The 14,311-nt window shown below is 44.3% G+C and overlaps 1 protein-coding gene across 1 annotated transcript in view; it reads left to right on the top strand.

Moving 5' to 3' along the window:
- The window catches only part of SLC6A15 (solute carrier family 6 member 15), a 314,347-nt gene that overhangs the window by 202,257 nt on the left and 97,779 nt on the right, over window positions 1–14,311 (top strand). The window contains exon 6 of the mRNA XM_086919649.1: window positions 5,867–5,977. Within this exon, the coding sequence (XP_086775775.1) occupies window positions 5,867–5,977 (111 nt within the window). The remainder of the gene's footprint in view (window positions 1–5,866; window positions 5,978–14,311) is intronic.

Below are 14,311 nucleotides of genomic sequence, written 5' to 3'. Positions count from 1 at the left end.
CATCATTAATACAGCCATGCGAAATAGAATGCAATGTCCTGGAACGGAACAACCTACTCACTTTGTTATTCAGCTTTCTCACAGAGTGATTCAAAGCAGGAACAGAAATAGCCCCTCGCCACACCTTTCGTGGGATCATATGGGACCACGCAATTGTGCACCCCGGAACTCTCCTCGCCAACCAACTTACAGTGGAAAGCATAACCTCCAGGAGAAGTCGTCTACCGGTGGTGACCAAATCATTGCCCCCTAGATGTACTATGACTATAGACGGCGGTGACCTCGTCCGCCCTAACAAACCCTCGAAAAATGCTTGAAACTGGTCAATACAGAGACCGCCTCTTCCGTAGAAGGACACACTGTACCCGTATTCCCCAGCTACGTGAATCATGTCACCTGCTTTGAATACGTCCGCGGCACGCCTCACGTATGAGTGGCCCACGACCCACACCTCCTTTTTCACAGCCGGTGATGTCTGACCGCTGGCCCGGTGTTGGGTCGACTGCATAGTCCGCCCCGCCTCGTAGGCGTGCGCAACTGAAAACCAAACAAAAACAGGAAGCGTGAGTACATCATTACAGCTTCACAACATGTGCAACCGCACATACCTCTTATAACAATTGGAGGACCAACGCCCCACTCGTTTCACTTGTTCAACATTAAGACCCCTAGCTGTAGCTTCCGTAGCAGCCCCTATCCGAAAGGAATGGGTCCCAAACTCGCCCGGGTTCAAGCCCGCAGCGGCAATTGACATCGCAAGCACCCGCTGAAACTGAAATTTCGTCAGTGGGGTGGCGTCCGCGTGTCTCAACAAGGTCCCCCCCCATGATGCCATCCTTCGTGCTAGGTAGTCTTCTAAACACTTTACCGGACACATGGAGGACCCGGGAATCCTGCGTATGATTATGCAGTCACCCATCCCATCTTGATCGGTCTTGGACCTGACAAAGGAGACAGTCATTGTCTCTCCTCTGATCTGAACGTGTTCCTGGCACAAACCCCCTGTCACATCCTGTTTGTTCCTTGCCACCAGTTCGCTTACCCGCATCGCTCCATGAAATGCCAGCGTAAAAGCGGCTCGGAACAACACCGTCTCAAACTGAGATGAACATGTGGCAGGGAGTGTGGCCAACAACTGGGCCAACCTATCCAATCCTATCGGGCACCTCTCATCTACTCTGCGACCCTCAAGGCGTTGCCACCCACGCAGCGCTTTCTGTACAACGAAAGACGCTGTCGGGTCCTGGATACCATGAGCCCTGGCAACAAAGGAAATGGCAGCACGATGCCTCTGGGCCGTAGCCACCGATTTCCCAGCCCTACGTAAGGACATCAGAAAATTCACTACCCATTCCTCGTGGCCCCAAAGCCCCTCTCTATCAGTCCCCAAAAAGGCTAAATAGGACCGAAACGCCCCTTCATATGCCTTCCTTGTCCTTGGTGCTAGGCTCTCTCCCACGAGGTGACGAAGTTCGGGGCACCGAGAGACCAGAGAGCTTCGGGAAAGGGTGCCGGCTCTGGGTCCGCTGTGGGAAGGAAACCCGAGAAAGCCTGCATATGAAAACGAGACAGTGCATCAGCCGCCCGATTCATTACCCCCGGGACATGTTTTGCTCTGAATAGCACATTCAGTTGCATACACAGTAAAACAATTTCTTTGAGCAGTCTTAAAATCAGTTTACATCGTGCTGCCTGGCTATTGATGCACTCGACCACGGTCATATTGTCAGACCAAAATACCACAGAGTGATCTTTGAACCCTTCGGGCCAGGTTCTCAGGGCCACCAAAATGGGGAAAAGTTCCAGGAAAGCAATATTACTTGTCAGTCCATTGTCATGCCACCATGCCGGCCATCTTTGTGCCGACCATTTTGTGCCGAAGATGGCACCAAAACCTATGCTACCTGCCGAATCTGTCCATAGCCCCAGCTCCTCAGAGGACACGGCCGGTTTGTTCCAGACGACTCGACCATTAAAATCCGCCAGAAATGCTAACCAAATGCGCATGTCCTGGCGGACCTCAGCCGATAGTCTCGTGCGATGATGACCCTCCTTTAGGCCGACCATAGCTTGGGCAATTGAACGGGAAAAGGGGCGGGCCATCGGTATAACCCTCAGGGCAAAATTCAACTGTCCCACCAACTGCTGTAATTGATGCAGCGTAACTTTAGATCCATTTATACACATTTGCAGGGCTGCCCTGAACTTCCCCACTTTGTCAGCTGGTAAACGAAAACAACCCTCACTGGAGTCTAACTCGATCCCCAGAAACTCGAGGCAAGTCGCAGGACCCACCGTCTTACCTGGTGCCAATGGCACACCAAACTGCTTCATTAACACACAAAATTCGGCCAAGGCCTGGCCACATTCGAGATCCCCGGCTGCCCCAAGGAACAGAAAATCATCAAGGTAATGCATTACATGTTGGAAACCCGTCCTCTTTGTGAAGACCCATTGTAGAAAACTACTGAATTTCTCGAAATAGGCACAAGATATAGAGCACCCCATCGGCATACACCTATCCATGTAATAATGACCCTGAAACATGAAACCTAGGAGACGCTGGTCGTCTGGGTGTACCGGGAGCAATCGGAACGCTGACTCGATATCTGACTTCGCCATCAGCGCCCCGGGCCCCAGGCGATTCAAAATGGCTACGGCCTCATCGAAGGATGCGTACCGCACCGAACACACTTCTGGGTCTATTGCATCGTTTACAGAAAGACCACGTGGAGCTGATAAATTATGAATCAGTCGGAACTCACCCGGGTCCTTCTTGGGGACCACCCCTAAAGGAGAACAAACAAAACCCTGCACCGGGGGTACACTAAACGGGCCGGCAACCCGACCTCGAGTAACCTCTTTCCGGATCTTATCTTGTACCACGGTCGTATGCTGCAGGACCGAAAGTTGATTTTTACACTTCTCCACACCCTGAAAGTCCCCTACTGGGATGCGGAAACCATACGAAAACCCGTTCCGCAGCACCCCAGCAGAAGTACGATCCGGGTATTCACTGAGCCAGGGAATCATCGCCAAGGTATCAATCGGGGTAGGTAAAGGCGCCCCTCGGACTATGTTAGACCTGTTTGGCGCCTCCTCTACCCCCGTTATCACCCGTTTTGGCTCTGCACGTGGACTCAGGATGGGACGACCCGCACCCACTACATTCATGTTTAAATTTACACGATCCCTGGGGCCTAGTACATTTACCTCTGTTGAAATTCCAGCAGAACCCCCTTTTCCCTGTATTGCTGGCAGGTCTCGAGTAATCGTCGGTACCCGTACCTGATCGAAAGGGCGTCCCCGCATATTGGCGGGAGGATTCGCCAACATTACTCCCTACCAATGGCATTTTCAACATACCTGTCTCCTTCATTTTATCCCATGTCAAAGAATCGTAACAATCCCAGGTTAAGCTTTTATTATGCTCTTTGGCCTTTCTAAAAAGATTATCGTAGCAGAACCAATGGTTACCCTGGTGTGACGTCGAGTACCCCATGATTCGCGACTGATAGGTCGGCAACTCGGAAAGCAACTCGGGCCTACGTTCCCCCAAGATCGACGTAAAAATCCCCCATGCTTTGCCCCAATTGCCAATATTCTCATTCACTTTAAAGGCGGCCATTTTTGCGCGCCAAACACTCGGATGCATGAGGTCTTTCTGGCCCTTAACATGCTCCACCTCATAATGATCAACAAGCAACGAGGAGATGTTCACATATTCCCCCGCCCAAATCTTCTCTTTAATTGCCAAAGGCACATGTTGACCCAACCTTTCTCTATGAGAGGGTGCTGACTCATCCCTCGCAATCGGCAATGGCCGCTTACCTGCACCGGACGCTGCCTCTGCGGTCGTAATCGTCCCTTGTGGCTTGTCAACTACTGCAGCCGGCGCGGACACCTTGGCTGCATCCCGTTTCTCGCGCAATTGCTTCATCAGCGCCTGCGCGTCGACAGCCGTGGCGCCCTCACTACTTTCGCTCAACCACGCTGCAAGTTGTGCTGCCAGCTCGGGCGGCATATCTTCTTGGACACCGGGGTGACCACCACGGGAATCGGATTCCCCTCCACGGGTACTGGGGTTGGCGCTTCGAGCGGGGTACGGGGAACCGGGACGTCTCCCCCAGCTGGTCCCCTCCTTGGCCTCTTGGCTCTCCCTCCTGGGGCTGCTCCAGCCGAAGGCCGTTCCGGCCCCCCTTCCCCCTCTCTCTCCGCCACCCGCTTTTTCAGCTCGGTCATCTCCTTCATGAGGACCCGCAGCATCTGTTCAGTCGTCATTCTCTTTCCGCCTTTCTTGGGCATTTCTCCGACAGAGTATCTGTATGACAAAAGAAAGATTACAACGCTCAAAATTGGCTCTTCGTTCCGTCTCGAGCTCACGTGCAGCGAGGATGTGCAGCTTCAGAGCACAGGAACAAGAGGATGCCTTCTGGTCTTGCGTCCCCTTTTATCCGTCTTCAGGGCGGGCGTAAACCCGCCCCTGCCTGCCCCGAGGGCGTGGCCAGCCGCGTCAGTGTCTAGGCCAGCCCACTCTAGGGCGGGAAAAAGCGCGCCCCGGCTACGCCGCTTCGGGCATACCAGCCGAGACACGCTTCCCGCCCAAGATGGCTTCCCGGGGGGATCGTGGTACTCTGCCATACGTGCGGGGGGACCGAGTGGTCGCCCCTTTCCATTATAGCTGGCCAATCCACTTTAAAAAGCAACATCTTTGGCACATGGATAATTATACCATAATCAACTATTGTTAAAACCCAATCACATATTGCAGCATTTTTCACAAGCATTCCTACAAGTAAAATAACCTTGTGACCCTGACCAACACAACAATTGAGTCTTTATTTTTGTTGCTATAGTGAACCTGTAGTCTTGGCTGCCTTTCTGAGGGTGCTGTGTTCTTGCTTGAGAATTTAAATTGCAAGTCTGTGAAATGACTATGGTGTAGAGGGGAGGCTCATTGACTGGTGAGTGGTTTGTGTCAGGTGGACGATGACTATTATAGCACCATCATCTAAACACTCTAGTGCCATTTGAAATACTGTATAGTTTGAAGACTAGTTTCACAATGTTGATTTTGATCTGGGTTGGTTTAGTAGGTTGTTTGACATTCATAGTGTCATGAAGGTCCAACAATGCTTCTTTCAATGTCACGCTTGGGGAATTGCCTGGAGGTTTGAAGTCAAAGTCTAAAATGGTATTGAACTAGAAGTGCTGATGAGGTCTATAATTGTCTTAATGTATGTTCTAATAGGTTCAGGTCTGCTGATCAGATGAAAGGTTATGTTCAGAGAGTCGGAAGTGGCAGGTACATCATTTTATAGTTATTGGTAGTGTGTTTATTGAGAGTGTTTGATCTGTTGGACAAGTGGAGATATTTGTCATTTTGTAGTCTAATTCATCTACACGTTCCAAAAGGGAGTACAACACATGTCTGTTGTCATGGGTCCCAACGTCCTGTTCTATCATAAACGAATTCACAATTATCTTTCTGTTTCTTAAATGTAGGTATCAAATTGGTTTAGTTGAAACCAGAGCAAACAGTATGTTACAGTGGCAAAAGGAGGAAATTATGAAAAATCAGTAAGGAAATTGAATATTTCATTGTACATCCGTTGTCAAACTCCCAGATTTCAGGTGAACTCAAAGCAATCAGCCCAAGTGCCAATGTGCCACACATTTTGTACTATTCTTTCATTGTTAGGCTTATATTGTCTATGAATTTTGTTAGATGCCTTGCTCATGCTGTTTTGAAAATAATTAAACATTCTGGTGAACAACATTGTTGTCCTGTTTGAAGTTACTGTTTTTTAGGAAAATAATGGGCATAAACATTGTCTTAATTCCTTTTATCTCTATTTTTTACCAGATCATGTATTTCAGTTCACTCTTCCCATATGTAGTGCTGATATGCTTTCTAGTGAGAGGACTTCTTTTAAATGGTGCAGTTGATGGCATTCGGCACATGTTCACCCCTAAGGTATGACACCTAATTATCAGTGCATTAAGTGTTCACCAAGCATCAATGATTAATCAATGCAAATGTTATCCACACATTGCTTTTTTCAACTTTTATCTTTGCTCTCATAATATTATAAATAATTTCTATCTAAAAGTACTTCACAAACACCTATAGCATGTTCTATTAATCTAGGAAGGAAACATAGCTGAGTAAGGGGCTCAGTTAGATACTATTTTCTGTTTCCAGATCATGTATTTTAGTTCCCTCTTCCCATATTTAGAGCTGATATGCTTTCTAGTGAGAGGACTAATTTTAAAAGTTGCAAGGGATGGCATTCAGCACATGTTCACCCCTAGGGTATGACACTCAGTTATCAGTGGATTCAGTATTCATCAGGCACCAATGATGAATGGCTGCAGATGCATCCATGCATTCCCTTTTACAACTTTTATCTATGTTATTATAATATTATGAAGAACTGCTATCTAAAAGTACTTCACAAACACTATTAGCATTGGCAAAGAAGGCTTATCGGTCATAGTTAAAAAGACAACAAATCTCAACAAAGCTAAGGATGTTTCCGTACGCTTGTGAGACCCTCCTTGATGGATCCAACCCTACACCAACCTTTTCATGTTACTTTCTCCTCTACAGACCATCGCCTAGCAATCAGGCATTCACAGACTCATTGCTTTTTTACAATATACATTTTACACTAAACTCAAACTCACTGGCTTAGGCACACACAACCTACAGCAACTCATTCCCAATCCCCCACACATTACTGGACACACATTAGATATCACCTTCACCAACCCAGACGTAGTAACGTTCCAAACAAATACTCGAGTCACGTCGTCAGACCACCAGCTCGTTGCTGTCCAGCACAAGGCACCAAATATCACCCAAATAAAATCATCTTGCCTTCAACTTCAGATCTACCTTGGAACAAGCTACATTTAGAGGAACTAGAAAAACGACTTACCACAAACACGGAACTGATCGCAGTCAATTCTGTACAAACACTCTATGACTTTTGAGAGATTTTGGCCACCTAATTCTTCTGAAAACATATACGCTTAACAAAAGAAAACATGCTCATTGGATGAATTCAAATAAAAAACTATAAGAAAACTAATTTCTACACTTCAACGCAACTAGCTCAAAACAAGCAATCCTCAAAACAAGATGTGCCAAAACAGACACAACAGAATATACAAGTATACAATCAAAAAGATATAAATACCATAATATTTCAACCAAATCCACAAAGTAAAGTGTGCTTATAAAGAATTTTATAAAATACAGAATTTCATAAGCCAAAATGCCCAGAAGCTACATACCCCATTTCTCTAGAATTTTGTAACACTCTGGTAAATCATTACATAGGGAGGCCTGGGTGGAACTAGTAGAAATACACTCCTCGGAATCATGCAGAGTTAAATAAAAACTCCACTAGGTTCTGAGGAATTCCACAAAGGTGCAGAAAAAGTCAAGCGCTGCTTGCCCTCCAATTTTAGCACGTTCAACAATAAAAAATCAGCGCGAATGGCACCACGTTATTTCTGAGTTGATTTTGCTGCTTCTCGCGTAGAAAATGTATTCAGGAAGCAACCACCGCCTGCATTTGTAAAATCACAGCGGAAGTCCTCCTACCGACTCGAAATAGCCTAAGGGGACGCGCTCATCACCTTACATTCTGAAGCCTAATGTTGTTCCCATTGTCATTGAATTACACGAATGGGAAAAACTTCCACCACACATTAGAAGAGTACCGCAGAGTTGCTAAAATTCTCCAATTTCACACGCAGAATAAAAATTCCACCCAGGCCGATTCAAAACTAAAGCAAACATGTTGGATTCTTATTTGAGCAACAAAAAATGAACAGCCCCAACCCATTTCCTACAAAAAACTCCAGGGAAAGCCAAGTAAAGCCGCTACACTCTTTCAAAGAACTATCACTAAATGATTTTTTGGGATGTTGTCAAAGTGATCAATCCAGCTGGCATTCTAATATAGCCCCATACACCGCCGCAGCGGGCTATACCGACCATAAATGGCCCACTCCAGCATCGGCTTGGGCCTTTAACAAGGGAGTGGGCCTTTAATGACCGATGTATATACCAGCTGTGGAGGGCTATAAAACTATTAATACATTCTGCCCCTAGAGAGCATAATGTTCTAATTTGTAAAACAAAGGCCTCACCAAGCCCGAAGGGGTTGAAATCCCCTCGGGCTCCATGAGGCCTTTGTTCACAGCAACAGCTGTGAAAGGCAAACATTGGAATGTTGTTGCTCCTTGCTTCAACCAGTCATTAGAAATCTGGAGCTACTCCATTGTCTTCAATAGAGCGCTCAACATTCCATGGTCTAATAAAGATTCTATTATCAACTTTTGCGGCCTTCCCTATCCGAACTTTAATCAACTATTCCTTAATAGCCGAATTTTTCCCAGATGAAGTATAAAAGATATACATATGCCCATTATTAAAAAACCTACTCTGGACAATCAAAATCCCAACAACTACAGACCCACAGTAAATGGACCATTCCTTGGCAAACTTATAGAAAGGCCAGCGTTCGCCCAGATGTCACAATTCATTGAAGTAACCTCCATACTTTCTGACTTCCAGACTGGATTCTCTCCAGGAAGATGGGCCAAATATGCCTGTATCTCTATCTGGAATGACCTTAAAAACAGGCTACACCAGAACAGGGTTGCTGCCCTACTTCTCTTGGACCTTTCAGCAACTTTTGACACAGTGGATCATGGCACACCAATCCAAAGACTTAAGCAAGCTAAACTAAAGGGCAAGGTTTGCGCTTGGATCACATCATAACTACGCAATAGACCAAATATTATACATATTCCTCCTTTCTCTTCTAAACAATTACACCATTAAAGCAGTAGTCCCTTGAGACCCAATTATCTCATTTATGCTTTACAACATTAATATGAAACCATTACTAAATCTTATCAATGGTTTTGACTTTACCTGCTGTAATTAATCTGATGACACACAGATATTTCTGAAACTGAACACCCAAAGGACATTGGAACCGTATACATCTGCAATTTCTTCAAAACTGTGGAGTCAACTCAAATTGAATGCCTCCAAAACCTAAATATTAATGTGTGGTGACTAGAAAATATATGACCCTCTCTTTATCTGGCCTGATGATCTAGGGCCACCAACAAAAATATTTAAGGAAGTATGAGACCTTGGAATTACCGAAGATACCAAGCTATTAATGAATGCACAAGTTAACAAGGTAGTGAAGAAACACTGCAACACATCTTCAGAAACCTAGGATTTCCTCAACAGGTTCAAGCTACTATATCTCTTGTCCTATCAAAACTAGACTACACTAATGGTCTGCATCATGGCTCACCTTTGAAAACTACGAGAAAATTACAGGGAATTCAGAACGCTGCAGTTTGACTACTCCAACATGTAAAGTCACAAGCGCACACCTCCCCTGCCTTGAGGGCCCTACACTGGTTACCAGTTGCCAGAAGATCCAAATTCAAGCTGCTTTGTATCACACACAAAGCGATACATGTGAAAAGAACCTCATCATCAGGAAGAAAATCAACAAATACATACAAAAAAGAAACCTATGCTCAAGGATCGCTCCCTGCCTCATCATTGCTACATACAAGATAACCATGGGTGGGACATCTTTCTCTGTTCAAGCAGCCAAACTATGGCATTCACTACTAACACACATAAGATCCGCTGACAAACATCTTAGCTTCAGAAAGTTAGACAAGAGTGGCTCTTCCCCACAATATAACTATACTCCCAACACAACAGTGTACCACAACAGTATAATCAAATGTGACAAACTACGCTTCTCACAAAATAGCGATGAAGTTGTTATACACACGTCATTGTACATTAAAATATGCTTCCTGTTATAAGCAGGTATGTTCACATAAAGAGAAAAAATGTACATTACAACACGGGATACATATCTATACCAGACAATGTCATAATTGCTGATGCATAGAAGGGTTTATGCCTGCACTAAAACTTCAAGAAATGCCATTGAAAGAATTTGCTTACTTCACCAACAGATAAATGTGCACACCAGACCATGTAAATATTACTGCTTCTATGCACATTTTATATAGAGGTTTTTTTTCAGGCAATATGTGTCATGTGCATATGTGTAAGGATAAGTTAATTTCAATCTTTTGATATTGAATAAAAGTAGTACTTTCAACCTTAGTCCCATTCTTACTCTCTCCGACTAATCCCAAGCCTTTCTTACTACTATGAGCCCCAAAACATCCTTCTCAAACTTTCCTCTCCTTTTTTTAAGCCATGTCACCGACTAACAGACACACATGACCACTACTCACAAATACAACTTTCGAAACCATTCCTGTCATTCAGTCCCTACTCTAAACTCTAATAAACTCTCAAGAAATCAAGACCATATACCTAACATAGCTAATGGACAAAGAAATAAATATATACTAATCTACTAACTTCTAACCTCCAATCTTGGGTCCGGGATTAGTGTGCTACTCGCCAGAAAGCAGTTCAGGCCTTGTCAGGGGTAGTAAATGCTATATAAATACAATTTACAATTACAATATGGAACTGACAACTCCCCGGTTTCAGAGGATATTTGTCAACGATTTGTCCGAGTGATGTACTAATCTGATTACAGTCTCTTTCAGCAAAATAGCCTGTCCTACTATATGATAGCTGGAACAAAAAGTCTCTGATATTGTACATGCCATGCAAGCATTATAGATCGGGGAAGTGAAGTGATAAATAGGAGGTGTTACACCATGCTAAGAATAGACAAATGCATGACAGCTTTACATGAAACATTATTTGCTTTGATGTTTGTGGATGGGAATGTTGTATTCTACTAAACCCTGTTTTGATTAAGTGTTTGACTTTACATATCCAATGATTTTAAACTCTGTGTAAAGAAAGAAATGCAATTTTCATAAAAAGAAAAAGAGATTGACGCTCGCCACTTACTATTTGTTATTCGGCTGGTAAGTCAAGATATCCAACGGCTGACTGGTTGCAAGAGATAAGTGACATTCAAGCCTTGATATACTGCATCATATTGTTTGTACTCCTTTGAATGAATTGATAAGCACTGCAACATTTCACTATCGCCACCCATTTAATGAAAGGGTCTAAGTGACAAACTGTATAATTGCACATGAATAGTTTAAACTGATTAGACGTTACTCATTTTCATTGTGAATGCAGATGGCTATAGAAGAGGTTCTACACCATAATACAACTGCTTGAATTTATACACACTGCAATTATCAACACAAAGAGTACACAGATTAATTATGTAATACACAATTTAAATACATACATAAATTCTATACCACTGGCAGATTTGCATGATGCAAAAACAAAAAACATAAAAAAGCTAAATTAATAATAATGAGCGCGTGCAAAAGAATGAGACAATTCACAATAAAGTTCAACAGTTGTCATTTCAGTTCCAGTATATATCTTGCAGGATGTTTGGGAATTGGTGCAAAACTATAAACCACAACACTTCTGCTTTACTATGATGGATATCAATACATTGTATTGCTGTAGGAAATGTAGGATTTCCATTCTGAGTAACTCTGAAGTGCTTACTGCTCTAATGCTCGAGCTTCTTATGGTATCCCCAACATAGAGTGATTTAAAAAGGCATGTGGATACATATTATACAAAGCTGAAATGGCAGATGATTAACTAAAAAATCTTAAACTCAGCAAGAAAGAGTTGTCTGAATCTGTCTTTGGTTTTATAAGTTTGGTAATTTCAGACCTTGAGGGTGAGGAACTTTTTGAATTAAACAGATTTGAGCTCATTCCAGACATTGTCAGAACACAGGAGAAGCAGTAGTATTGCAAGAACTGCCTTCGATAGATTGTCAAATGTAAAAACAACATTTGATGGACAGAATGCAGAACAATGTCATACATTCACACCAGTACCGAGATCTGGGCCTAAATCCATCTTTTTTTTGCACTCCACACCACCCCAGTTCAGACATGGCCATATGCAAATCAGCCTTGACCCTGTGCCTCATGGGAACAGTCCAGCCTGAACTGCCAAGCCATGTCTTCCCTGGACCGGAATCAAGCATCCTAGGACCGGTTTCTGGCTATCAGCCGTCATCAGCCAGGATAGCTTGACCTCAGTGGTGTGGCGAGCACGGGACTCACGTCTGAGCATACCCGTCCCACTCGGGGTGACAAATGCAAAAACAACAGTTGATGGACAGAATGCAGAACAGTGTCATACATTCACCCCAGTACAGAGATCTGGGCCTAAATCCATCGTTTTTTTGCACTCCACACCACCCCAGCTCAGACATGGCCATATGCAAATCTGCCTTGACCCTGTGCCTCATGGGAACAGTCCTGCCCGAACTGTCAAGCCATGTCTTTCCTGGAACGGAATCAAGCATCCTAGGACCGGTTTCTGGCTATCAGCCGTCATAAGCCAGGATAGCCTGACCTTAGTGGTTTGGAGAGCACGGGACTCCCGTCTGAGCATTCATTGCAGACTTTTTTGGCACATCCCCCCAAAAAAATCTCTGATTTATCTGCATTTAGTTTTAAGACAGTGGACATGCAACCACTCTGCTACCTCAGAAAGACACTGAACTAGGTAATCCTTTATTTTGTCACACTCATCAATAGAGATAATCAGTTAAGTGTCATCAGCATACATGTTAATCTCACATCCTCTTTTTTCACAATGCTAACCAGCGTGTGTAGCCCCAAAAGAGCCTTGAGGAACTCAACATTGCACATCTTTAGGGCTACATCTAAAAGGTGGAAGCTATACTGATTGCAATCTATTACTTAGGAAATAATAGAGCCAGTGCAGGGTGGCTGAATGTGGAATTTCATGCAGCCTTCAAAGTAATGATGGTGAGACACAGTAACGAAGGCTGCTGATAGGTCTAATAGTATTACTACAGCTGGTTTCCCTTGATCTACTTATGACCTAATGCTGTCAGTCACTGCAAGTAATGTAGTTTCGGTGCTATTCTTTGCCGTGAATCCTATTTCAACTGGATCCAGGATGTTATTACTCTCTAAGTATTGAGTTAATTGAGCTTTAAGTAATCACTCCAGTATGGGAGTGATCATTGGAGAGCGTGGAACTGTCCACTCCTTCTTAGCTAAAGACACAACTAAGGCCTAGATGTATTTAGGAGAAGTGTTACCAGAGATGCAATTACCAGGATTAAAAGAGAATAGACAGAATGGGGGTAAGGGTTCAAGCTGACCCAGACCTCATAATTCCTATTGTCTTTTGCACCATTTCAACTGTTAAACTCACAAACTCACCCCAGTTGGAACTTGCTTCTCAATGTATATTGTAAGGAGTAGGGCCATTAGCGTAGCGAGTGTCCAGTTCTTTTGCAGAATGTTACGTCCCTAGAGAGAGAGGTTCGAGGGACGAGGTCGAGGGACCGATAGGGGTCAGGCTGCTGCAGTCTCTCATGGTCGTTCTGATAACAATTACTTTGATGACCCTCGTGATGTACAGAATTATCATGATGATTATGATACAGATGAGGTCACAGAGATGTCTTACAGCTAGGATGGCCACGGGCAGAGTGAGGGACCAGTTTTGAAACCTGTAGATCAGCGTGGCCCTTATGTCAGCACAGATTTGCATGGCTCAACTAAGGAATTTTTAGTGGATACAGGTGCAACAAAGAGTTCTGTTTCTTGATCTTTGGTCCCTGGGGCGGCTCTGTCTGGCCATAATAATATTTCAGTAGGTTTTTCAGGTGTACTGGTTGTAAGCCCCATTTCGCACCTTGCACTGACTGTTGGTCCTTTGATTGTGGATTCCCCATTTTTGTTTATGTCCAATTTTTGTGAACATTTTGATGGGTTTGGATTTGTTGAAGAAATTGTATGCTACTATGCATTATTCCTCGGCAGGTGTTTACATGACGATTGGTCCAAGTGTAGGTACTAAACAGTGCCTGTCACTCCCTCTTCCCGCTGAATTTGCTGACATACCATTCACTCTGTGGGCGACAGTGATACAGATGTGGGGCTGCTGCATATGCCACAGTTTTCGATCCGGAGAAAGATAATGCTATTTTGCCTTGTATTCCTTGGTATAATAATAATAATAATAACTTTGAATTTGTAAAGCGCACAGCTGCCTCTGAAGTGGTTTCCAGGCGCTGGGGGGCCTCGGGAAGATTAAGCGAGGTATTGACCAGAGTCACATGGTGCTGGGCTGACCTGCCGCCGGTGCCAGGGATCAAACCGTGAACCCCGTGGTTCGGAGTCAGTCACCCTGGCCGCTGCTCCACACCTCTTCCAAAAG

Source organism: Lissotriton vulgaris, chromosome 1_1 (assembly GCF_964263255.1).
Source record: "Lissotriton vulgaris chromosome 1_1, aLisVul1.2, whole genome shotgun sequence".
Taxonomy (NCBI): Eukaryota; Metazoa; Chordata; class Amphibia; order Caudata; family Salamandridae; genus Lissotriton; species Lissotriton vulgaris.
This window is presented reverse-complemented; position numbering and strand designations above follow the sequence as displayed.